Source organism: Drosophila erecta, unplaced genomic scaffold (assembly GCF_003286155.1).
Source record: "Drosophila erecta strain 14021-0224.00,06,07 unplaced genomic scaffold, DereRS2 tig00000021-arrow-pilon, whole genome shotgun sequence".
NCBI classification, from domain to species: domain Eukaryota; kingdom Metazoa; phylum Arthropoda; class Insecta; order Diptera; family Drosophilidae; genus Drosophila; species Drosophila erecta.
This window is the reverse complement of record NW_020825198.1, coordinates 9,578,459-9,600,097: the sequence shown is the minus strand read 5'-3', so window position 1 is coordinate 9,600,097 and position 21,639 is coordinate 9,578,459. Positions and strand designations below refer to the sequence as shown.

The 21,639-nt window shown below is 44.1% G+C and overlaps 10 protein-coding genes across 15 annotated transcripts; 3 read left to right on the top strand and 7 right to left on the bottom strand.

The window, feature by feature from the left end:
- The first annotated feature begins 125 nt into the window (after positions 1 to 125).
- Positions 126 to 1,096, top strand: LOC6545591 (adrenodoxin-like protein, mitochondrial). Its single transcript, XM_001972112.3, has 3 exons — positions 126 to 491; positions 579 to 630; positions 693 to 1,096. Exons 1-3 carry the CDS (start codon positions 377 to 379, stop codon positions 1,042 to 1,044), a joined length of 519 nt encoding a protein of 172 aa, XP_001972148.1. The 5' UTR covers positions 126 to 376; the 3' UTR covers positions 1,045 to 1,096.
- Positions 1,092 to 4,041, bottom strand: LOC6545590 (protein FAM76A). Of its 3 annotated transcripts, XM_001972111.3 has the most exons (6): positions 3,774 to 4,039; positions 3,374 to 3,438; positions 3,172 to 3,285; positions 2,730 to 2,823; positions 2,087 to 2,500; positions 1,097 to 1,850 (listed from the first exon to the last, which is right to left on the bottom strand). In XM_001972111.3, exons 1-6 carry the CDS (start codon positions 3,858 to 3,860, stop codon positions 1,452 to 1,454), a joined length of 1,173 nt encoding a protein of 390 aa, XP_001972147.1. In that variant the 5' UTR covers positions 3,861 to 4,039; the 3' UTR covers positions 1,097 to 1,451. The 3 variants fall into 3 exon arrangements, with proteins under 3 accessions (XP_026833131.1, XP_001972147.1, XP_015013873.1); XM_026977330.1 differs by lacking the exon at positions 2,730 to 2,823 and having other exon boundaries at positions 1,092 to 1,850; positions 3,774 to 4,041; XM_015158387.2 differs by lacking the exons at positions 1,097 to 1,850; positions 2,730 to 2,823 and having other exon boundaries at positions 2,098 to 2,500; positions 3,774 to 4,034.
- Positions 4,042 to 4,358: 317 nt separating this feature from the next.
- LOC6545588 (kinesin-like protein KIF18A) lies at positions 4,359 to 8,747 on the top strand. The gene is made up of 5 exons (XM_001972109.3): positions 4,359 to 4,915; positions 4,979 to 6,059; positions 7,212 to 8,013; positions 8,158 to 8,289; positions 8,350 to 8,747. Exons 1-5 carry the CDS (start codon positions 4,611 to 4,613, stop codon positions 8,454 to 8,456), a joined length of 2,427 nt encoding a protein of 808 aa, XP_001972145.1. The 5' UTR covers positions 4,359 to 4,610; the 3' UTR covers positions 8,457 to 8,747.
- LOC6545589 (ribosome-recycling factor, mitochondrial) lies at positions 6,114 to 7,042 on the bottom strand. Its single transcript, XM_001972110.3, has one exon. The coding sequence runs from the start codon at positions 6,943 to 6,945 to the stop codon at positions 6,181 to 6,183; it is 765 nt and encodes a 254-aa protein (XP_001972146.1). The 5' UTR covers positions 6,946 to 7,042; the 3' UTR covers positions 6,114 to 6,180.
- On the bottom strand, positions 8,696 to 9,279 carry LOC6545587. Its single transcript, XM_001972108.3, has one exon. The coding sequence runs from the start codon at positions 9,239 to 9,241 to the stop codon at positions 8,717 to 8,719; it is 525 nt and encodes a 174-aa protein (XP_001972144.3). The 5' UTR covers positions 9,242 to 9,279; the 3' UTR covers positions 8,696 to 8,716.
- Positions 9,280 to 9,355: 76 nt separating this feature from the next.
- LOC6545586 (pyridoxal kinase) lies at positions 9,356 to 11,119 on the bottom strand. The gene is made up of 3 exons (XM_026976827.1): positions 10,633 to 11,119; positions 10,464 to 10,563; positions 9,356 to 10,391 (listed from the first exon to the last, which is right to left on the bottom strand). Exons 1-3 carry the CDS (start codon positions 10,732 to 10,734, stop codon positions 9,679 to 9,681), a joined length of 915 nt encoding a protein of 304 aa, XP_026832628.1. The 5' UTR covers positions 10,735 to 11,119; the 3' UTR covers positions 9,356 to 9,678.
- Positions 11,120 to 11,590: 471 nt separating this feature from the next.
- On the bottom strand, positions 11,591 to 12,370 carry LOC6545585 (small VCP/p97-interacting protein). Its single transcript, XM_001972106.3, has 3 exons — positions 12,138 to 12,370; positions 11,886 to 12,056; positions 11,591 to 11,825 (listed from the first exon to the last, which is right to left on the bottom strand). Exons 1-3 carry the CDS (start codon positions 12,198 to 12,200, stop codon positions 11,811 to 11,813), a joined length of 249 nt encoding a protein of 82 aa, XP_001972142.1. The 5' UTR covers positions 12,201 to 12,370; the 3' UTR covers positions 11,591 to 11,810.
- Positions 12,371 to 12,383: 13 nt separating this feature from the next.
- Positions 12,384 to 19,773, top strand: LOC6545457 (UTP--glucose-1-phosphate uridylyltransferase). Of its 4 annotated transcripts, none has more exons than XM_001972104.3 (9): positions 12,384 to 12,739; positions 17,147 to 17,333; positions 17,391 to 17,482; positions 17,709 to 17,714; positions 17,994 to 18,340; positions 18,395 to 18,620; positions 18,689 to 18,827; positions 18,899 to 19,308; positions 19,371 to 19,767. In XM_001972104.3, exons 1-9 carry the CDS (start codon positions 12,713 to 12,715, stop codon positions 19,476 to 19,478), a joined length of 1,542 nt encoding a protein of 513 aa, XP_001972140.1. In that variant the 5' UTR covers positions 12,384 to 12,712; the 3' UTR covers positions 19,479 to 19,767. The 4 variants fall into 4 exon arrangements, with proteins under 4 accessions (XP_001972140.1, XP_015013253.1, XP_015013254.1 ...); XM_015157768.2 differs by lacking the exon at positions 12,384 to 12,739 and adding an exon at positions 13,472 to 13,778; XM_015157767.2 differs by lacking the exon at positions 17,709 to 17,714.
- LOC6545458 lies at positions 15,728 to 16,940 on the bottom strand. Its single transcript, XM_001972105.3, has 2 exons — positions 16,427 to 16,940; positions 15,728 to 16,369 (listed from the first exon to the last, which is right to left on the bottom strand). The coding sequence occupies exons 1-2, from the start codon at positions 16,877 to 16,879 to the stop codon at positions 15,881 to 15,883; spliced, it is 942 nt and encodes a 313-aa protein (XP_001972141.1). The 5' UTR covers positions 16,880 to 16,940; the 3' UTR covers positions 15,728 to 15,880.
- LOC6545456 (peptidoglycan-recognition protein LF) lies at positions 19,731 to 21,536 on the bottom strand. The gene is made up of 4 exons (XM_001972103.3): positions 21,218 to 21,536; positions 20,997 to 21,148; positions 20,394 to 20,778; positions 19,731 to 20,333 (listed from the first exon to the last, which is right to left on the bottom strand). Exons 1-4 carry the CDS (start codon positions 21,354 to 21,356, stop codon positions 19,900 to 19,902), a joined length of 1,110 nt encoding a protein of 369 aa, XP_001972139.1. The 5' UTR covers positions 21,357 to 21,536; the 3' UTR covers positions 19,731 to 19,899.
- Positions 21,537 to 21,639: the final 103 nt, after the last annotated feature.

Below are 21,639 nucleotides of genomic sequence, written 5' to 3'. Positions count from 1 at the left end.
TGTTCAATTATACAGGTATTAAAAGCTGTGCATATTTAAATTAGGTCCCCAGAAGTCAATTCTACTTAAAAGGAGCTTTGGCTAGCCTTTTCCCAGGTCAAATTAAGTGAACTTGTTTAATTTGAAATGAAAGCCCGCCAAGTGACTAGTTATCGATAGACTATCGAAGTAACAGTTTTTAACAAGATAAGTCGACGATAAATTAAATAAAAGAAAGAAACATCTAACTACTTATTACAATAAAAAACACTTATTTTGAAAGTAAATTATTAAAGCGACTACATATAAAATAATTTGGCTTTATAATCTGCCTCATAAGATCCCGTGACATATTGCATGTTGCCCATCTCCAGCTGGCACTGTAACCTCAAAAAAAATGTTTTGTTTACTTTTGCGGCGCTCTGCAGTTCATAATTCCTGCAAATTAATCAGTAAACAAATTGCCCAGCCCGCGTTCTACACACTCCATAATGCCCTGCACACAACAATACGTAAGTGGACCCCATAAGCCTGCAGAATCAGCACTATATTATACCTAAAATCCGCACTGATATTATGAAATTCGGCCGACTTTACAGCGCGGCGGCATGGCGAGTTCGAATGGCAGGATCCTAAGTCGCCAGATGAAATGTAAGTCCATAGAGAGAGCCTAATTGTACACCATGTAACCAGGATATACTCCACAAAACCAGAGTGAACATCACCTATGTGGACAAGGATGGAAAACGCACCAAGGTCCAAGGCAAAGTGGGCGACAATGTTTTGTACTTGGCCCATCGCCATGGGATCGAAATGGAGGGCGCCTGTGAGGCTTCGCTGGCATGCACCACCTGCCACGTGTACGTCCAGCATGATTACCTGCAGAAACTAAAAGAGGCCGAGGAGCAGGAGGACGACCTGCTGGACATGGCGCCATTTCTGCGCGAGAACTCTCGGCTCGGCTGTCAGATACTCCTGGACAAAAGCATGGAGGGCATGGAACTGGAGCTGCCCAAGGCCACCAGGAACTTTTATGTCGATGGGCACAAGCCCAAGCCCCACTAACATTATTGTTATTCTACATTATTAATAATATATAACGACTGTTGAAATACCATTTGGTTGTTTCCCAACTTTGTATATTTCTTAAGATGTAAACAATGCTTCGGTTTTGTGTTGTTCCATCGTGAATTAAACTAAAGAAGAATTCGTTAAGTTGAGCCTATCGAATTACATTTTCTAACTGATGATTGGGTTACATTTGGAAGGAAGGATTTAGAACATGGTTCGCGCGGCAGGGATGAGCGACATAAAAAGAGTGATATGAAACAAACTTGTAAAACTATATTACAATTAAAGCAGAAGTACAAAAATATAAATTTGTATAGCGAAAAACTAAAATGGCGCGGCAGCCAGAGTTTATGGATTATGTATCCTGGCATGCCGCTCCAGCAGCTGGAAGCCATTGTCTCTCAGTTGGACGAGGGCGTGGGGCTGCTGGAGGCGGATCGTGAACGGACACTGGCCCTGTCCTCCTGTTCGCTGCGTTCCTCCTCCCGATCGCGACTTTTCTCGTCCTTGTCAAGATCGGCTGGCTCCGCAGAGGCCTTGGTCTGTTTTTCCGGCCCCGCCGACGCCAGGATTTCCTCCTTGGGCGATAAGTTCTCACGTTTGATGACTTCCTTTTCGGCCTTGCTGATGGCAGCGGTCTTTTTGTTGCTACTCTTCTTAAGGACGGCCAGCTCCTTGAGCACACTGGCGATCTTGCGGTTCAAGTTGTCCACCTTCATGTCGTGCAGGCGCTCCACTTCCTTCAGCCGGTTGCGCATGTCGTTCTCCTTCTCGAAGTTCTTGCCCTTCAGTTCGGTCAGCTGGAAGAAGATATTGTATATTAGAAGCAGTTCCTTTGTGATTTACATTAATTTTAAGATTTATAACAAGGATCCAAGGCTAAACAAAAGAATTCATTCAGCTGCGGTAGACGGGTTTTCAAATATATAAAATGGTATTTCGAGTTTTACTCAGCTTCTTGTGCTTTTTCCCACCCCTTTCGTTTTTAAAAACTTGATAAAACCTCTTTCACGCCTTTCCCTTGTCTGAAACCCACCTGCTTATCTTTTTCGAGCAGCTCTTTGTCTTTTTGATTCAGGCGCTTCTCAAGGCTGGCAATGCGTTCCTTTAGGTATGTAATGGCAACCACATGATCCGACGAGTTGGTGTCTACGGTGATGGCAGCCGGTGCGGCTATGGTCCCATTCCCTCCATTTCCTCGAGAGATCTTGTCAGGCAGATCCAATCCAGCTCCGCTCACGGCATTCACACCGGAATTATTGGCACCACTGCCGCTCTTGCCCAGCTCGCTGCGCGAAGGCTTCTTGGCCGCTGCGCTATCTCTGTGCGAAGACGAGGTCTTCTCGTGTGGCCTCTTCTTGGACATCGGTATTCGGCCCTCCTGCTGGGCCTTGAGTAGCGCTCGCTTGTAGGCGCAGGCACACAGCCAGCAAAGCAATTTGCCATTGACCTGTCGGCGACAAAAGGTAGATCAAAATTTTACGAAAGGTCACAGTAAAAGGCTTATGTTAGGTAGCAGATATCTTAGACTAAACACGGTCTCTTATGAACGCAAATACATTGATTCTCGGGTACAATTCATCCCGCTCAAGTTTCTACAATCTCATGGCTTAATCTTAGGGTTTTTAACATTAGGGGCTGCTTCCGTTGTGAGCATTCCTCCAGTTCTGTGAGCTGACCTTTTTGTTCTCGTCGCGCCTGTCAAAGGCTGATCGCAGCTTGCATTCATCGCACTGCACCGGCGGTCCGTACTTTGCCTCGTAGCTGGCACATCTATATACGAAGACGATAGGGTATATTTTGGTTGGTTTTTTGTTTGGCGGGCAGAAAAGAGAAGAAGAGAAATGTTTTGCGTTCATAAGAGACGGTAGGTTCATTTGCTTGGTGTTCCAAAGATAGATATCGGGAAGAGCAGTATCTGCAAAGTCATGTACTTTGAAGGCACAATTTGGATTTTTGGATTGGTTTGGGTTTCTCTTCACGTTACGCAGAGTAAACAATTATCGAAGCTCTTGCATTGTGCATTCAAGTTACACGGCCGTTTTGATTCGGTGGAAAGAACAACCATGGCATCTATCTACTCGATCGGCTTACGGATTACATAGAAAATACAAAACTCACCGCATGCACTTGGATCCTCCGAAGGCGGCCACAATCTTGCAGCACTCACAGGCACTGGGCTTGCCGTACTTCCCCAGATAATGTTCGCACTTCTTGCAGGCACTCTGTGATTTGCTGTGGAATATATATACACACATAAGTGATACATTTGTGTATATAGTATAGGGCTAGGTATAAGCTATAGCTGCATTATTGTACTTACGTGGCGGGTTGAAACTCCGATCGGCAGTAAGTACATTTACCAACTGAGGTAGAACCGCGGCAGCCCTGAAAATAAAAATCAAGGTTAACCGTCTGTTTGTTTATCAATTGTCGAATATAGGCAAGCGCATTTTGTTTGTTTGTTGTTTAAATCATTGTTGGACGCGACGCTTGGCTGCTTCTTCTTGCTGTTCGCATTTTCCCTTGCTTTTTTGCGCAGCAAAATTTTCTGCCAACGCCGCGTCATTTTTGCTCGCTGACAAACAAGCAAACAAGTACACACACTTTACGTTGATATTGCAATTTGTTTGGCGTCATCTTGGTTTTTTTTTTGGTCTTTTTTTTTTTGCATTGTTTGAAGTGGCGGTGTTTTCTTTCGTTGCTTTTGGATCGCTTTTCACCTTGCATAGTTGCTGGCCGGAGGAGAGCTCCTCGTACGGATGGCGCGAGAAACACTTGGAACAGGCGAATAAAACTTTAGCACTCATTGTGTTTGGCGTTCGGCGGTTTTGTTTTCGTGACGGGTTTTCTGTGTTTTGTGCTGGATCCCTAAAAAAACTTGTTGTTTCTGCTGCTTTAAATAAAATGGTTCTTTTTGCTAGGGATGGCGGGGCAAGCGATAGTCACTGCGATAGGCGGACCATCTATACTACGGTGGCGCTATTGACTATCGATATCGGTGTTGCAATTTAGTAAATATATTTTTGCTTTTTAGGATATTTAATACAATACAACTAAAATGATATAACTTCCAATGAGAGTATTAGGGAATATAAAAAAAAACGAAAACACCACATATCGATATCTTATCTATTATCTATATATATGCTGCAAAATATGGAAAATGGGTTTCACCTAAACTATGGTAATATGTTTTATTTTTAATACAGCATTTTCGCTTCACAGTAACCTCGGCTAAGCTTAAAATAATGCACAGAACAAATTTTAAAACTTATATTTCATCATGCCGATACTATCGATAGGCACCAAAGCAGCCCTGGAAATACAGTTCAAAATTGAAGGACAAGCGCACATAGCAAATCTAATAAAGATGCCCCCAAAGCGCAAACGCCGATAGCTCCGATTCAAACAACAACGAACACTTCAGGCTGTACGAGAAAATTATATGTGCGAGGATATTGAAACTGGATCAAACAAAAAGGACAAAAACCAAATAAAAGCTGAATACTCTAGGCTTATAAAAGGCAAAGTGACGGGCAAAGAGCATTTTATCGAAAATGCCTTCGGAACAGCACACAAATATAAAAGTGGCGGTTCGTGTACGGCCCTACAATGTCCGGGAATTGGAGCAAAAACAGCGGAGTATTATCAAGGTCATGGACCGATCGGCACTACTGTTCGATCCCGACGAGGAGGACGATGAGTTCTTCTTTCAAGGCACCAAACAACCATACCGCGATATCACCAAGCGGATGAACAAAAAGTTGACCATGGAATTCGACAGGGTCTTCGATATAGACAGTTCTAACCAGGATCTGTTCGAGGAGTGCACGGCGCCGCTGGTCGACGCGGTGTTAAATGGGTAAGCAATGGTATATACTCATCTAAAACAACTTTAATCTTTACATACTCATAACACCCACAGATACAACTGCTCGGTATTTGTATATGGAGCCACTGGCGCCGGAAAAACATTCACAATGCTGGGCAGCGAGGCTCATCCGGGTCTGACCTATCTCACCATGCAAGATCTCTTCGATAAGATCCAAGCGCAGAGCGACGTGCGCAAGTTCGATGTGGGGGTATCCTATCTGGAGGTGTACAACGAGCATGTGATGAATCTCTTAACAAAATCGGGACCTTTGAAACTCCGCGAGGACACCAATGGTGTTGTGGTCAGTGGTCTTTGTCTAACGCCCATCTACAGTGCCGAGGAGCTGCTGAGAATGCTGATGTTGGGCAACTCTCATCGCACCCAGCACCCCACAGATGCCAATGCAGAGAGCTCCAGGTCGCATGCCATATTCCAGGTGCATATCAGAATCACGGAGCGCAAGACCGACACTAAAAGGACCGTCAAACTATCCATGATCGATCTGGCGGGCAGTGAGAGGGCGGCCAGCACAAAAGGCATTGGAGTGCGGTTCAAGGAAGGCGCCAGCATCAACAAAAGTCTATTAGCTTTGGGAAATTGCATCAACAAGCTAGCCGACGGCTTAAAGCACATCCCGTACCGCGACTCGAACCTGACACGCATCCTGAAGGACTCGTTGGGCGGCAATTGTCGCACGTTGATGGTGGCCAATGTCTCGATGAGCTCACTGACCTATGAAGACACCTACAACACCCTCAAGTACGCTAGCCGAGCTAAGAAGATACGTACAACTCTGAAACAGAATGTCCTTAAGTCCAAGATGCCCACCGAATTCTATGTGAAGAAGATCGACGAGGTGGTTGCCGAAAACGAGCGACTCAAAGAGCGCAACAAGGCGCTGGAGGCCAAGGCCACTCAGTTGGAGCGCGCCGGCAATAGTGGATTCGATCCGGAGGAGCTTAAGTCGTGGTACAGCAAGATAGACGCTGTATATGCGGCCGCCCGGCAACTTCAGGAGCTTGTCCTTGGGATGCGTAGCAAAATTAAGAACATCAACTACCGGCAGACCCTCAAAAAAGAACTGGAGGAGTTCAGGAAGCTGATGTGTGTCGACCAGCGAGCGTGCCAGGAGGTAAGTTTGATTTTTTCACATTTTTAGTTAAGGTTTTAGTTAAGGTCACCTCAATGAATTTTAAATTTAAACATTTAGATTTATTAAGGCTTTTGCAGCAGAATCAGTCTTGGTCTTGGGCTTAGTCGCCAAGCAGCTCCTTCTGCTTGCTGGCCAGCAGCTTGTCGGCCTCCGAGATGAAACGATCCGCGATGGCAGTGACTTGAGCCTGAGCGGCAAAGGCGTCATCCTTGCCCAGTTCCGGTTGTTTTTTTAGCTTGCGAATTTGCTCGTTCTGAACGCCGCGTATGGCATCGCGGTATTTGACAAACAGAGCCTTGGCATTCTTAGACAGATTTTCCCTGTGCTCCTTGGTGACCTTTGGGATGGGTATGAACAGAGTAGTGCCATCTTGTTGGGGATTTAGGTTCATGCCACTCTTTTCGATGGCTTTGAGGACATCGGGAATCGTTTGCGGGAAGCCAATCATATTGACGATAATGGTCTTGGGATTTTTGCGAGAGATTTGGGCCAGTTCCTGCAGCTCGTGCTCCTGGCCATCGACTTTGATGCGTAGTGTGTCGATGGCACCGCTGGTGGAACGCAGCGACAGGTGCTTCACAAAGTCCTCCTTCATCTGCATCACTGACTTCTGCATCTGGCTATTCAGGCCATCGAAATTGAGTATCTCGCGCAGCTGCTGTTCATTGATTTCCACCTTGCCCGGTTTTCCTTTGCCGCCTTTTTCCTTCTTTTTGTCCTTGCCCTTTGCATAATCGCGCGCCACTTGCAGGTATTTCGTGTTTTGTAGATTATTTTGCAGGATTGAGGGCAATCTCGGTGAGGAGCTTGTCACTTGGGTCTGGCGCACCCCAAAGGTAGCTAAATGCAATGCACTTCGCAGCATTTTATTGCAATTTAATCTATTTTGTTTGGCTTAAATGCGGGACTGATTTTCAATTGGGCAGCATCAGCTGTTTTGTTCAGACTCGTAACAAACCTCAAAACGTAATGTACGTTCACGTAACGTTTAGCTTACGTTGGCGGGTTAATTTGAAAACTATTCAAAAACTCTTAAAACTAATATTTAATTTTACATTTTTTATTGTTATTTAATTGGTTAACCATTTTCTTCTTCATTAATAAATACAATAATTTGTACACACTTTCCAGGACTTCCGGCGCTTTGCGAACTACATGAGCACACTGACCAGCCAGATGGAGAAGTACAAGGAGGAGTTGCCCAGCTGGCTGAGTAAGATGGAGAGTGCCTACCAGGATCTAGAGAGCCTAAAGCGGGAGGTTAACAAATCCAAGGCCTATCAGATACTAATTGTATACGTCAAGTACAAGGATCTCGAGCTGCAGCAGACCAAGCAGAATATCTTCAACAATCACGTGAATGCAATTAACCAGGAGCTGGTTGAGAACTTGGATCTGATGCGAAAGTCCTTCCGAACAGCCTGTGAGGTGCTCAACCAGACGTACGACCGCCTGGAGGATGGGCAAAAGCTGACGCCGGAGATTGAGGCGGTCTTCGAAAGGTTGCTGCGAAAGATGCGGTTCGCCGACTCTGAGGCCAACACCAAAATGACCGAGATGGATCAGCTGGTGGTGCCTCAAGTTCTGCGCAGCGACCAGGAGGAGAAAGATCCCTCTTGCAGCCAGACAGCCAGCGCCAAAAAGCGACAAAAGCAAACGGCCCAGAGCGACGACGATCTGCATTTGAGCATGGAGGACTTTGACAGCCAGGACACCGGATCAGATTCCGAAGAGCTACACAGGACCTTTAAGAGGCCACGAAATCTCAACGAAACGCAGGTCCTGGGTCTCGCAAGCAGTACATCCAGCAGCAGTAGCGCAAGGCAGGCTCTCACGGCGACGGTCACCAAGCCGAGAAACGTCCAAAAGCGACTGGTCAGCGATCTGATATCCGAGCAGAATGTGCGCGGTGGCAATGACAAGATCAAGAAGGGTAGGGTTTTTCTCTTTAAATTATATAAATTATGTAAGAACTATTTTGTCGCAGCAAAATGATTTTTATGTTAACTGGGCATGGCTTATAATCATTATGCATTACGTACCTAATTAATGCTCATAACTTTGATGTTTAATGCAGCTCTACTCAAGTCCAATCACTTTACGGCGCAAGGACTTCAGAGAACGTTGGCTGCTGCTTCTTTGGCCAAGGAAAACGTTAAATACAACGCTAACTATGTGCGCAAGAGTCCACGAGCGCTAATGGCCAAAGGTGAGTTTACCAAATTATTATTATTAAATCAACGATTTTAATTCAATTCATTACTGACAGCCCTTGCTGGCACCTCAACGCTTACGAGAAAACCACTTGGATCGGCCAGTAAGGAGCCGCCCTTGGTCAAATTCAATCGAGCTGCCTCGTTCCGCCTGAAGAAGTAGGAACTTGAATTCTATCAGTTAGTTTCAACTTGTGTTTGCCTTGAAGTAACAACTCTTCCGCCCGGACCGAGACAGATTCATGTTCAAATTAACCATAGCTATAACCATAGGTATAGATAGAACACTAACCCCTCCAAACCTTTAGCTTGTTCGCATTTCAATTTTCAGTTTTGACCCATTACTTAACCTTGAATTTATTTATGTATTTTTCTTATATTTGTTTTAATAATTTGAAAAAAATCCTTGCGTTACGCGCTAACCTAAAAATATACAGCCGTTTCCTTGCCCTCACCCACATTGTGTCTGTCTCGGCGGTAGAAGCTTTGATCGTCAGGCCATAACTGAGAATTGGCTTCCGGGTGCGAGGCTATCCGACTGGTGCTGCCACTGCGATAAGGTGCGAGTCCCAGTAGTCCCAGCAGCATGTAGAGCAGAGCTCCCAAATTGACACCCAAAAGGAGCAGTCCGGGTGCGAGCAGGGGATTCAGAATGGACAGAATGGCTGCTGGAGGTGAGGGAGCAGCCCAGGCAGCCGTATGCACTCCATCGTAGCCGTACTGCACTCGTCGCCAGGGCTTCTTATCGCCAGCATGAGGTCTCTTTTGCTGCTCGACACTTACTACTTCAGCGGGTAAGTCCAAGTCCTGTCGCTTGCCCTCGGCCATCGGAGTATAGCGGGGCACAAATCCCTGCTCCACCGGGATCTTCACCACCGGATCATCGCCACCCACAGATCCACTGCTTGCGCCGGCTAGACAGGCAATAAAGATAAGCGACAGCCACATATCTTCGGTTTGTTTTTCCCGACCGGCTCAGTGCAATCTTATATAGCCACTCATTGTTCGCCAAGGGCAAGAACCGAATCGTGTGACTCTTTCTAGATGTCAACAAGTTGTCAGTTCTCAGTTTTACAATGGTCATATATGTATATTTGTATAGTTAATAGATATAATATGCACATACAAATTTAACTTAAGGTATCAAAACTTGTCTGAATAATTAGCGTATGGTATATTTGATCTCAGTTGTTTATCAAATTATATATGGTACTTAACTTGTCACTCTGTTGATCATATATCGTTATAACAATGATTGCAAATGCTTATCTTAAGGTATCAAAAGGTTATTGTCCGTGAACAGTGCCGAGTGCAATGAGCATACATTTATAGTAAATATTGTGAAGGTAATCGTTTTCCTCTGCGTTCAAGTATGTTTTCGCGGTCTAGTTAAGTCGCTGCGCCTTGAGGAGCACCTGGGGCTGTTCAATCTCCGTCTTGGACTGCACCAGCTTCAGTTCCCGTTCGGCTGCTTTAACTGGGCCGTTTCCGCCGCTGGGCAGAGAAGCTACAGTTCGCTTGATCACCGCCTGCAAACTGGCAATGGTTTTCTCGAACACATTGGCTATATCCTTGCTGCCATGACTGTGAGCCAGGAAGAGGGAGGCGAAGAGATCCCCGGTGCCAGTGAAGACCAAATCCTTGCCACCCTGCTTTGGAATATCGATGGCCAGGCGGGGTCCATTCTGCTGGCTAAGGAAAGCACGCAGAACGCCGGGCTGGCCAAGATCACTGCTGGATATGACTACCGTTTTGATGCCACGCTGGTGGAACCACTCCATTGCCTCCCAGACAGCCGCCTCGCTGCGAACCTCCTTTTCCGTGAGCAGCTCCACTTCGAACTGATTTGGAGTGATTATGTCCGCCAGTGGAATGATCTCGTCCCGATACACGGGCAAGAGCTCTTTGGGCACATAGAGCTCACCGTTGTCACCCATCACCGGATCGCAGACGTACACCAGGCCAGGATTCGCCAGACGCAGCTTCTTCAGAATGTGGCCCACCTGGCGCAGGAACAATGGATTCCCGATGTAGCCGGTCAAGAGGTGTGAGTACAAAGGCAGCAGCTCGTTCTCCTCCAGACCCTCGAAAATGGTGGCTGAAAGTGGTATAAGTAATTTATTGGATATAATACATAATAATATATAATATATGTTGTGTTTGACCTTACCCAACTCCTTTTCGTTGGAGACGGGGCCCTTGAAGGTCTTGTAGCCCGTGTGATTGGAGAACTGGACCGAGTTGAGTGGGTCCACATCGAAGCCCAGCAACTATAAATAGAAATTAAATTATAGAAAGTTAGTGGAAACGGCCGAGAGTTAAAGGTCAAGATGGCACACCTGCAGTGGATAGGTGGCCACTTTGTTGCCCACATAGCCGTGGACCACATGACTCTGGATGGATAGAACCCGCTTGATGTCCGGTTTAGTAGCACCTGCCATTGTCGCTGCTCTTTTCCGTGGAACTTTCCGCGTCGAGTGACCGCCGATCAATGAGCAAATGAAGCTACTGGGTCTACAAGTCACACACGCACACAGAGATAGCTTATAACCGTGTTATCAGCGAGGGAGCGGGAATTCATAGCTTCTCCAGCTGATAACTGATAGCTGATAACTGATGAGTGGAACCCTCCTAGGCGGAGACTACTGGAGTGTACAGTGAGTGGGTAAACGCGTAACGTAGTATAAGAGATTGGGTTACTTTCAGATAAACGAGTCGTATTTGTTCGGGCATGGAACCCAATCAAATTTATTACAACACCCCCTTGTATCACCACCCCCATGGGGCAGTGTTACCAGGTGGCCATCAGATGTGGATAATCATCTGTTCGAGCTATCGACATAGCCAGAAAATGGATCTGGATCCGTCACTTAAAATCGATTTCTTTTCAAATTAAAAACCTGAAAAATGTAAATATTGTACATCAAATATATAAGTAGTATTATATAAATTAATATACTTCGCTTTTAGATTTGTTTCTATTAGTCCTCATTTTTAGGTGTATTTTTTTTTTAAGTTAAAAGGTATTTGAAAGTACTTACTTTTGAATCTCGGAAACATTGTACTTCCATAATAAGGCCATTGCAATCTTGGAGTTAGAAAAGGAAACTTTGGATTGCCGGTAGTCAAATTCAATTGAAACTGACAAATTTTTCAATGAAATCCCAGTAATACATATATGATGATTTAAATGCCATAATGGTAAATTTATTAAAACAGGAATGACAAAGTATATAGATAATATTTTCGACCTTGTCGATCCAATCTTTCTATGAAGTATTCAACTTATCAGTTGTATTTTACGATCACTGATAACGATTTGGTTTGAATTTTATTTTTGGTTGTACATTTGGTTGTCGCCAGATAAAAGTTCAGAGGTTCAGAAGGCAGCGTTACATATGTAGATCGGGAAAACAGGTGTATACATTAAAATACAAATACGGAGTAGTACAAAAACATCTAGGGAAAATTGTGGCTGTGCTTTGTAAGCCATGCCAGAATTGGGATTCACTTCCTTTTAGCTAGTTTGCCACTGAAAACAAAGTGCTGATTAGTCTCTGGGAACTTGGAAAAGGGTATTTTGGAGATTCACCCTTAGATTTGATTGTCCTTGACCCTGACGGGCGGCCTCCTCCTCCCTGCGCTGCAGTTCCTCCGCTCTTTGTTGCTGCCGGCGTACGCTTTCCGGATTCTTAATGCCCCGCTGTTCATTCTCCTGGCGACGCTTTTCCGCCGCATCCAACTGCTGCTGCCGGCGCTCCTCCTGGAAAAACCACAAGGATTTGAAGAAAGTTTAAAAGGTTTGGAAGCTTGGGAAGTTCCTATTAGGAACATTAAAATTTACAGGCGATGGCATCAGGTTGGTTTCCTCGGCGCTTTGGCCACAGCAGGATAGACAGGCACCCATGATGTTAAACTGCACTTGATCTTATTGTTTAGCTATATTGTGGCTGAGTTTATAGTTGCTCTTAGATTTCCTAATGATAGGGCTTCCTTTTGGAATTTTGCTTAGTTTTTGCACTCCCTTTACTCTTTGTTTTGCTGTCACAGCTGATTGATTAACAGCGTGCTGTAGTGCTACATTTCTGAGCTGTTGTGCGCAACAGCTGGTGGCAAAGAATAAGAAGAAGCAGCAGCGGAGAACGCTTAGTTCTTTCAAAATTGAACCAATAAATTAATATCGTAGCCCGTTCGAATTGTTCGCATCTTGGATTCGGAACAGCGGCCAATAATCTTGGGAGATCCCATTTAATCATATACAGCTGCGGGTTCAGTGTGTTTTGTCATTATCGTTGGTTTCCATTTCTGTGTGTGTGTGTGAGTGTGTGCGTGTGCAGCAAAACAACTAAATTAGTGACGCTTAATTGCTAAATTACTCAAGTGTTAAATTTACTTCACATACAACTAAATAACTTCAAAATGCTGGATGTTCCACATGAAGCTAAGGTAAGTTTTAAAGTTTACAGTTGAAAGGTAATGGTGGAATCTGAGGTTCCCGTTACATTTCGCTCCCTCTCATTCCAAGCCGCTCTGGCTGAGCTTGTATGTGAGTGCAGCTTGCACATTCCAACGCATTTTGCCGGTTCCAGCTGGACTCTATTTATGGGCCAATTTCCTTAGTTCAAATTGCCCTCTTGACTGGTTTTTGCCTATAGTTTTCTCTGCTTTATGTATTGGCAATTGCTTAGCGCGTAACCTTCAAGTGACCTCAAACGTATGAGCTTGTGTCGTCTTCGCTGCGCCATGGGTTAACAAGTGTGTGTGAGTGTCGTTTTGGGGAAACCAACAAAAAAGAATTAGCTTGGTATTTGTTGTCAGTTGGAATAATCGTGGAATATATCTGCTTAGTTCTTATCACTGGAACATGACGCGGGAAGTGTTGTAGCGGAATCAGGGGAAATAATTGTTTTTGCTGTACTGTACTGATAAGCGTCTGCAACTTTTTGTTCACCCCACATTAATTATCTCACCACCCCTACCACACCCACCACCTTGCTTTCGAACGCCGGCTTGGTACTGCTACTTGTTTCTTATGTTTAATTTTTGTTTTGCTCAACATTAACGCATACATGTTCTCATCTATCAGCAGTTGCTTGTTATTTCCTACACATGTGTAACATTTTTTTTTTGTTGCTATCACTTGTTGCTAGCATCACTCTTGTCGCCGCGTTTTTCAGTGCCGTTCTGCCACTGCCGACGTCAACGTCGTCGCCGCTGCCGCCGTCGTCGGCGCGAGTTGGAAAAATTTCGTATTGAAATTCAAATTTCGTTTGGATCCCAGCTTTATTTTCAATTGCACACTCGACCGGAGAGCTTCGTTTTTGCGCCAATCTCCTCTCTCATTCTTACGTTCCAAACGCGAGTGCATAGGCAAACACTTGAGAAAAGTTGAGTTTCTCGTAGTGAGATATTATTATATAGTGCTCCATAGTTCACAATGCCCTCCGGTATAAGACCCATCGATGTTTTGCTGGAGCGTGCCGGTGTAAGTTCTCTAGATGATTCTACTCTACCCACAATGACTGTGTAATTTTATATTTGGGCCAAGATCAAATAGTTAAATCTATGTGTCTTTTAACTGCCTAGAGGACTATTATAAACGAGCTTTGCTTGAAAAACGCCATATATCAGAAATTACTGCATACAAATTTCATTAATGCGGAAATTGACTTAGCTTTATTAACGAAATGTCAATAAAAAAAACCCAGCAATACATATGGGAAATATACCTCATAAATATGTTCTTATCATTACAAATTAAATTTCCGCGTAAATTCAAAAGGTTATCAGTTATTTCGACCTACAATTGCTTACTTCTTTTCTCTATCACTAAACTTTTATACTTTTCGCCACCAAATATTAAAAGTAAAATGCTTTTTCTTAACCTATTTGATTTTAAGTTCAACAACATGTTGGCGTTCTTATCTTATCTGCAATATATTATCAATACAGGAAAAAGTCTTTTAATGCACTTTAATTACTAGTTACTAATTATTATTGAATTCTAAGGAATTGCATATTTTTTGGTTTCAACTTGAACTCTTCCCCAATCGATATAAAATGTTCACTATAACAAATACATATAACACCCAAGACATTTTCGTGTAACACAATCTGCCTATGTATTCTATAAAAAGTACCGGATATTAGCGCGTGCGGTCTTTAAGATCTCTACATACATTTGTGTGTTGAGAGTTCATATTGAAGCCTTTTACCAAAAACAAAAAAAAAAAGGCGTCACAAGTAGAAGCCTCAATGAAGCGTTAGCCAATTACAATTATCTCGAGCATGTTGACCTTGCCGAAGTTCAAACACCTGCCCTCTGACTTTGGCTTATCGTTGGGGCTCGGAATGGCTCATTGGCGGAAAGTGCGGTTGCTTTATAAATAACCCACATGCAATCGTCTGGCATCGACGTAGGCGCCGTGGGCGTGGCACATGTGTTTTTTCACTCTACCCTCTGCTTATAATTCCGCCTTTGCGTAATGATTTCGAAAAGTAAACAGCAAAATAAAAGCGATTACAGCAATTATTTTGCATAAGTCAGTTGGTTGCATTGTCTGCTTTGATTGACAAGGCTTAAACCGATCCGAACGCTAGGTGGCGCCACTCTTCACCTGTTCTTTGGAGTTTGTCTTTGCTCTTCCTAATGTTTTTCTTTGGTTTTTGGCTTTGTTTACGCCGCGTACATATATTGGGTTTTGCCATCTGCAATATCTAATGACAACCTTGCCAGACTGTCAATGTCAAATCTATAGATAAATTGCAAATATTTGCCCAACAACAATTGTTGTTTTTATGATTTAATATTTCCTAAATCATTATTATCAGGCTATTAATCGATAAGGCATTGCCTTGTTACGAAAGGTCCAGGAACAGCGATTGATAAGAAATCGCCCAAGTAGCTTGAACTACATATATTTCACCAAGCATTTATCGGTTGAGGTGCTCAAAATTATGTTAATGGTGAAATCTAATTTTGATTAATAGGCCATATTGATATGACGTAGAAATAACGACTCTAGGAACGCTCAGATTACGCGATTAGATCACAAAATCGTAAAAGATGGGGTTTTATAATTTTGTGAGATTAGTTATCAGCCGGTAGCGATTGTAGAGACGGTTGACAAACTAGCGATTTTGTTAATTATTACACAACATTGCGCGGCAGTTGCATTTTTTTTAGAGGTCGTTTCATGGGACATTAGACTGGGACTTAAATCCCGATTGCCTAGGGCTTATCTCTGTAATCATCCTTGACGAAATCGGAATGTCGAACTCATCATTAAACGGTTAAATGGTCAGGGTTTGTTGGGTCCACAGATAATTAGTGAACATTGTTTACTGCGTTATATCTTTTAGAAATAACTTGTAATATACATTTTTGCCAACCATCAATTATCTGTAACTGTGTTTAAAAAAAAAAAATGCCTGTACTTTATTACCACGTATGAGACCCCTTTATTATGAGACCGTTGTTAGCATATGATAAGAATCATAATTTTAGACAAATTTTCCGTGCATTTAAGAATACGTATACCATATGTTAATTACGTTTCTTAATTATTATTATGTTTTGTAGTGCTTCTAAAAATAGCTTCCAGTTGTTGCATTCTTGGGGCACTCCTCATGGTATTTGACTTCACAGCTAGCACTATGGTTCCTAAAATCCTCAAGACTGGGCAAGTGCTTAAATAAGATTTTCTTGTTAAAGTAGCTATCGTTTTCCTCGGGCTCTTCAGGTTCTCCAGCCAGGCGTTTTTTTAGTGAATCCTGCATTCCCCAAATGATGGGTTGACCTTTGCACATCAGAAGCTTCAGGCAACCAACGGTTTTACCTTCCTCCGGTTGTTCTTTGGCCTCGATCATTTCTAATATGTACTCGGGCAAATCCCGATCCATGATATCCTTGATTAGTCGCTTGCTGTACGGATCTGTACGTTGCATAAACCAATCGATGGGCGAGCCCATGGAAAGGGAACGTGGTCGATGGTCGCTGGGTTCATACAGGGATTCCGCAGCATCGATTGAAGATGTTCCTCCTCCTCGAGTGACCTGCAACAGGGAGCTTCCAATCTGAAAGAAATATTAAGAGGTTCAAGTTAGAACAAGTGATGAATGGAATGAACTTACCGCCTGAGCAACCATAATTAACGCATTTAGGGCGAGTGCTCCGATCTTACGTGTATCAAAACCCACCATCCTTAACATATTGGCAAACATTTGCCCGGAGTCGAAGGTTATTGGAGTAGGTTTACGGTTGCTGTTCTCCACTGGAGGCTCTTCCTGGGCATTTTCCGTTTCCGATTGCTGCTCCGATTGATCTTCCTCCTGTTCCTCCTCACCGTTGTTTTGCCGCGGTCCTTGGAATCCACTCTGAACGTAGCTTATCAAGTTGGGCACTTTTGTCATAGAATTGCCGGAGAATGCCTTGGCCACCAGATTTGCCACATCTGCGGCAGTATTGATGCCAAACATCTGGCCGGCCATTTTCAAACCATCACCAAAGTTGTCCATTACACCCGAGGAGACCTCCTGGCCACCCAAATAGAGTAGCAAACTTAATAGCAGCCAGCGACTTGTCATCACTAGGTTTGAGGGAAAACTGTCGCCGATCCAGAGCCTCCTTGGTCTTTGGGTCTTTGGCAACGCCCTCGTCTGAGTGGCAACCCAAGCTTGTAATTGGACTTACGCCAGCGCCAGCAATAGCAATAATTTTGTCAGCGTTTCCTCCACTAATTTTGTCACTTGAGTGCATCTGCCAGATGCGCTTTGCTAGCCACACTAATCGATGCGGCTGAAGTTTCGCCAAGTGTAACTTATGGTTTGGTTTTGTCGTTGATTGTTGTACAGGTGCGCGGCCACCAGCGAGCACCCTCCGACTCAAAGGAGTTCCACGAGGTGACCAAACGGGATGCTCTGCGTCTGCTGGAGCACGATGTGGACCGTCTGCTGGAGACCACTGAGCAGGCCCGCCAGCCTGCCCTCAAGGCAGAAATGGATCGATTCGCCGATCTGTTTGGACGCTTCATTCAGGAAGGTGAGTCTCCTTAAAATATGCACTTACTTTTTGTTTTAATAACTGCTCATCTTTCAGAGGGTCCCGCATTGGACTGGAACAAAATTCAGAAGCTGCCTGAGAATGCTGTGATGAACTACTCGAATCTCAAGTCGCCCAAAAACGAGCAGGTATGCAGAGGGCTCGTCTTCAGACCCACAAATAAACAAAAAAAATATAAAAAAACTCCAATTTATCCCAATCACAACTTTTTACCGAACACAAAAACCCAGCCGAACTCATCCTGATGATATTTGTTTTACCAACTTTGCATATTTTCATGTTATTTGATTTGAATACTGAATATGGCTATGTCTGCCTATAAATACTATGCATAATCGTGTGTATCGCACCTAGAATGAGGTAAAGCGTTTTCCCTTACCTAAACTTCTACGCTTCTCGGCTCTCACTCTCAGTATATATGTATTTCTTTCGCTCCCGCTCAGTTCTAATCTCATTGGGCTTTGGACGCTTTGTTTAGATTTTGAACCTAGCTTTGTTGTAGTTTTGCTTAAGTTTGTAATAACTACGCTGTAGTACTAAACCCTAATGAAATTTGGCTATCACTGCAGCTTAACCGATTCCACCCTAATGTTATTTAATGTTGAAGGATTTGTAAGAATTGTATCGATTTGCATTTAGATCCGCAACATGTTGGATAAATTGGTGGTCATCAAGCTGAACGGTGGTTTGGGCACCTCAATGGGTTGCCATGGACCCAAGAGTGTGATTCCCGTGCGTTCGGACCTTACCTTCCTGGATCTGACCGTGCAGCAAATCGAGCACCTCAACAAGACCTACGATGCTAATGTGCCGCTGGTACTGATGAACTCCTTCAACACCGACGAGGACACCGAGAAGATCGTGCGCAAGTACAAGGGATTCCGTGTGCAGATCCACACCTTCAACCAGAGCTGCTTCCCGCGCATCAGTCGCGAGCACTACCTGCCGGTGGCCAAAGACTTCGAAATCGAAAAGGACATGGAGGCGTAAGTAGCTCGGGCTTACAGAAATGTACCGTGCTAAACAAATTCCTACTCCAGCTGGTATCCCCCTGGACACGGTGACTTCTACGATACCTTCCGCAACTCTGGCCTGCTGAAGAAGTTCATCCAGGAGGGCCGCGAGTACTGCTTCTTGTCCAACATTGATAACCTGGGCGCCACCGTCGATCTGAACATCCTCAACAAGCTGGTGGGCGAGGAGCGGGCCACCACTCCTGTGGAGTTTGTCATGGAGGTCACCGACAAGACCCGTGCTGACGTTAAGGTGCGATATAGTTGGACATATTTCTAATACAATTTAATACTCAATAATTTGGGTCTTCTTTTTTCCAGGGTGGTACTCTCATTCAAATGGAAAACAAGCTGCGTCTGCTGGAAATTGCCCAAGTTCCCCCGGAGCACGTGGATGACTTCAAGTCGGTTAAGACCTTCAAGTTCTTTAACACCAACAACATTTGGGCCAACCTGGCAGGTATGTCATCATTACTAAAGTTGTTTTTTAAAAAAGCCTAAAATACTGCTCTCTTTTTTTAATTACTTTAGCAATTGATCGCGTTTTGCGTGAACGTACCTTAAACATGGAAATTATTGTGAACAACAAGACGCTGGAGAACGGAACCCGTGTCATTCAGCTGGAGACTGCTGTGGGTGCGGCCATGAAGTGCTTTGATGGCGCCATCGGCATCAATGTGCCCCGTTCCCGTTTCTTGCCCGTGAAGAAGTCTTCAGATCTGCTGCTGGTCATGTCAAATTTATATACCCTTAAGAACGGCAGCCTGGTAATGTCGCCACAGCGAATGTTTCCTACCACGCCACTCGTCAAGCTGGGTGAGAACCACTTCTCGAAGGTGAAGGAGTTCCTCGGTCGCTTCGCCAACATCCCGGATATCATTGAGCTGGATCACTTGACCGTGAGTGGAGATGTGACTTTCGGTCGTGGCGTTTCATTGCGCGTAAGTTCAACTAATATTAGCCTATTGAATATGCTTATAAACCCTTACACCTGATTGCGCAGGGTACTGTGATCATCATTGCCAACCATGGCGATCGTATCGATATCCCAGCTGGTGCCATTCTAGAGAACAAGATCGTATCTGGCAATATGCGTATCTTGGACCACTAAATCAAATCCTCTACAATTGGATATCGTCTCACTAACTGTAGCCTAATTTTCTAAGTTTTATGTAGTAGCCATGTTCGCGTTCCAAATTTCCAATTACGAATTTCATTTAGCCAATTGTTGTAAGCACAAAGTGTGTCATCTGTATATATTGATAAGTAGAAGCCAGTCAGGTTTTTTAATCAAAAACAAATTGCAATATGTTTTCAAAAATGTTAGTTGTAGTCGTTCAAATGAGATATAAAAGATAGCAGCTGTTGAAACTCAATAAAGGCATGTTTATTTCCATAAATACGAAGTAGATTTTCACTTATTGTATTCGAGAAAGTTTTGATGCTTAAGATTAGATCTTAAACTAATATCACTTGGAAAAATGGCACAGGAATGGCACTGCTAAAGCTTCATTCCCCTTGCTTTCAGTTTTCTATGACTTTTCAGAGTCGTCAATTAGACTATAGTTCTTGCTTATATGGCCCAGTTTGATGCCATGTTTGATTAGTTCTAAGGCTATCTTTTTATTACTACTTGATGGACCAATAAAGGCCACGACTAGTTCATCTCCATTTTTTGGTGGTTCACAGCTGTGATCCCAACCCCTGGCCTCGTATATGTTTTCGTCCCCAGCCGCCACGAAATTATAGTTAATGTCCTTGTATCCATTGCTCTCAATGTGCCGGTTTTGCAAAAGACGCACCCGAAAAGTGCACTCGGCTTGAGTGGAACATGATGGAGTATTGGTGGCCACAAATCTTACGCTCTCGATTGGCAACTTCAAAGGAGTAAGTGGCACTATAGGTGGCTGGGCCAACCAATAAGGTCGGGTAACGAGCTTCAAAGTCTCATTGCTTAGGAGTCGCACTGAAAATAAATTTTACAAATAAATATATTTTCGTACACATCATTTTTCAACTGCTTTACATGATGTTGCATCCTGCGTGAAGCGTGGCCAGTTCTGCATCAGCTCGTAAAGCTTCTGACCAGGACTTTCGGTGGGACTAACTTGACGATGGGCATATATATGGTAATCGGGCTGCAATCTATGCAGCCGTACGCCCTCGTCCATCAGTCGCTGGGCTGCTTCGATTTGTCGAGCTGGTGGCTCCATATTCACAAAGGTTCCGATAAAGGCTATGCTAACCGATATGGCACCATATCCTTTCACATGCTGACCCTGAATGTGCCAGCCGCGTCCCACGTAGATTTGACCATCGCCGCCCACCAAAAAGTTATAGCCAATGTCGACCCAACCCATAGATTTCATATGAAACGCCTGAATGGTCTTTATGCGGTATATGCAAACATCCTGGAACGATATAGATTTAAGATATGTGTATAAGTATAGGTAAACAGTTCGTAAGTAACTTGTTATGCTTCAACCGTTACGTTGAGGTATATAGCCCGAAACTCTTGGCAAAACTTCAGTTAGCTCAAAGGGGGTTTTTTCCGAAAAGTATGTTGCTCTATAGACGCCACGCTCATGCAACACCTATTAACACTTTAAGATGCCCAAATAAGACTTACCTCCCGCTCGCATCCTTCGGTTGCCGTGTGGTGAATGATAACATTGGAGACGGGAAGCTTAAGGTGCGGGTACTTCCCACTGGGTGGTTCCCCCTGCCATTCGCTGCGATCGAGTATGTGAAGACCCTTGATCGGCGAACTTGTTGAGTGGGCTAAACCAGGTTAACAATTGAATTGGCTATTAAGTTGTGCTCATTCTGCGATCCGCTTAAGTGACTCACACATCATCCACGTGAAATAGCCAGCTGCCAGCGCCACAACCATCAGCAGAATCGCACAGAGATAGAGGAGCTCCAGACGAAATCTTTTCGCGTTAATGGTAGGTTCTTCTGGAGGAGTAACTGCCGCTGTTTTCGGCATCTTGATATGATTCGATTAAACCGCACTACCCACAACCGCGATCGATCTTTGCAAGACGAAGGTCCGATGCCAACTGAACTGAGGCGAACCCGATCGGAACTCCGGTTGCTGTTTATGTCTGTTGATGGTTCCCAAAAAAATCCCCGACATTTCAAATCGCAAAGCGACGGCGCAGTTCACAAGCTTGTTGATAAGACATATTCATACCTATAAATAAATGTTTAACTGCGAAAGCTTTTCAAGCTTAATATAGGGTGCTATTTTCGCAACAGGGTGCGTGATC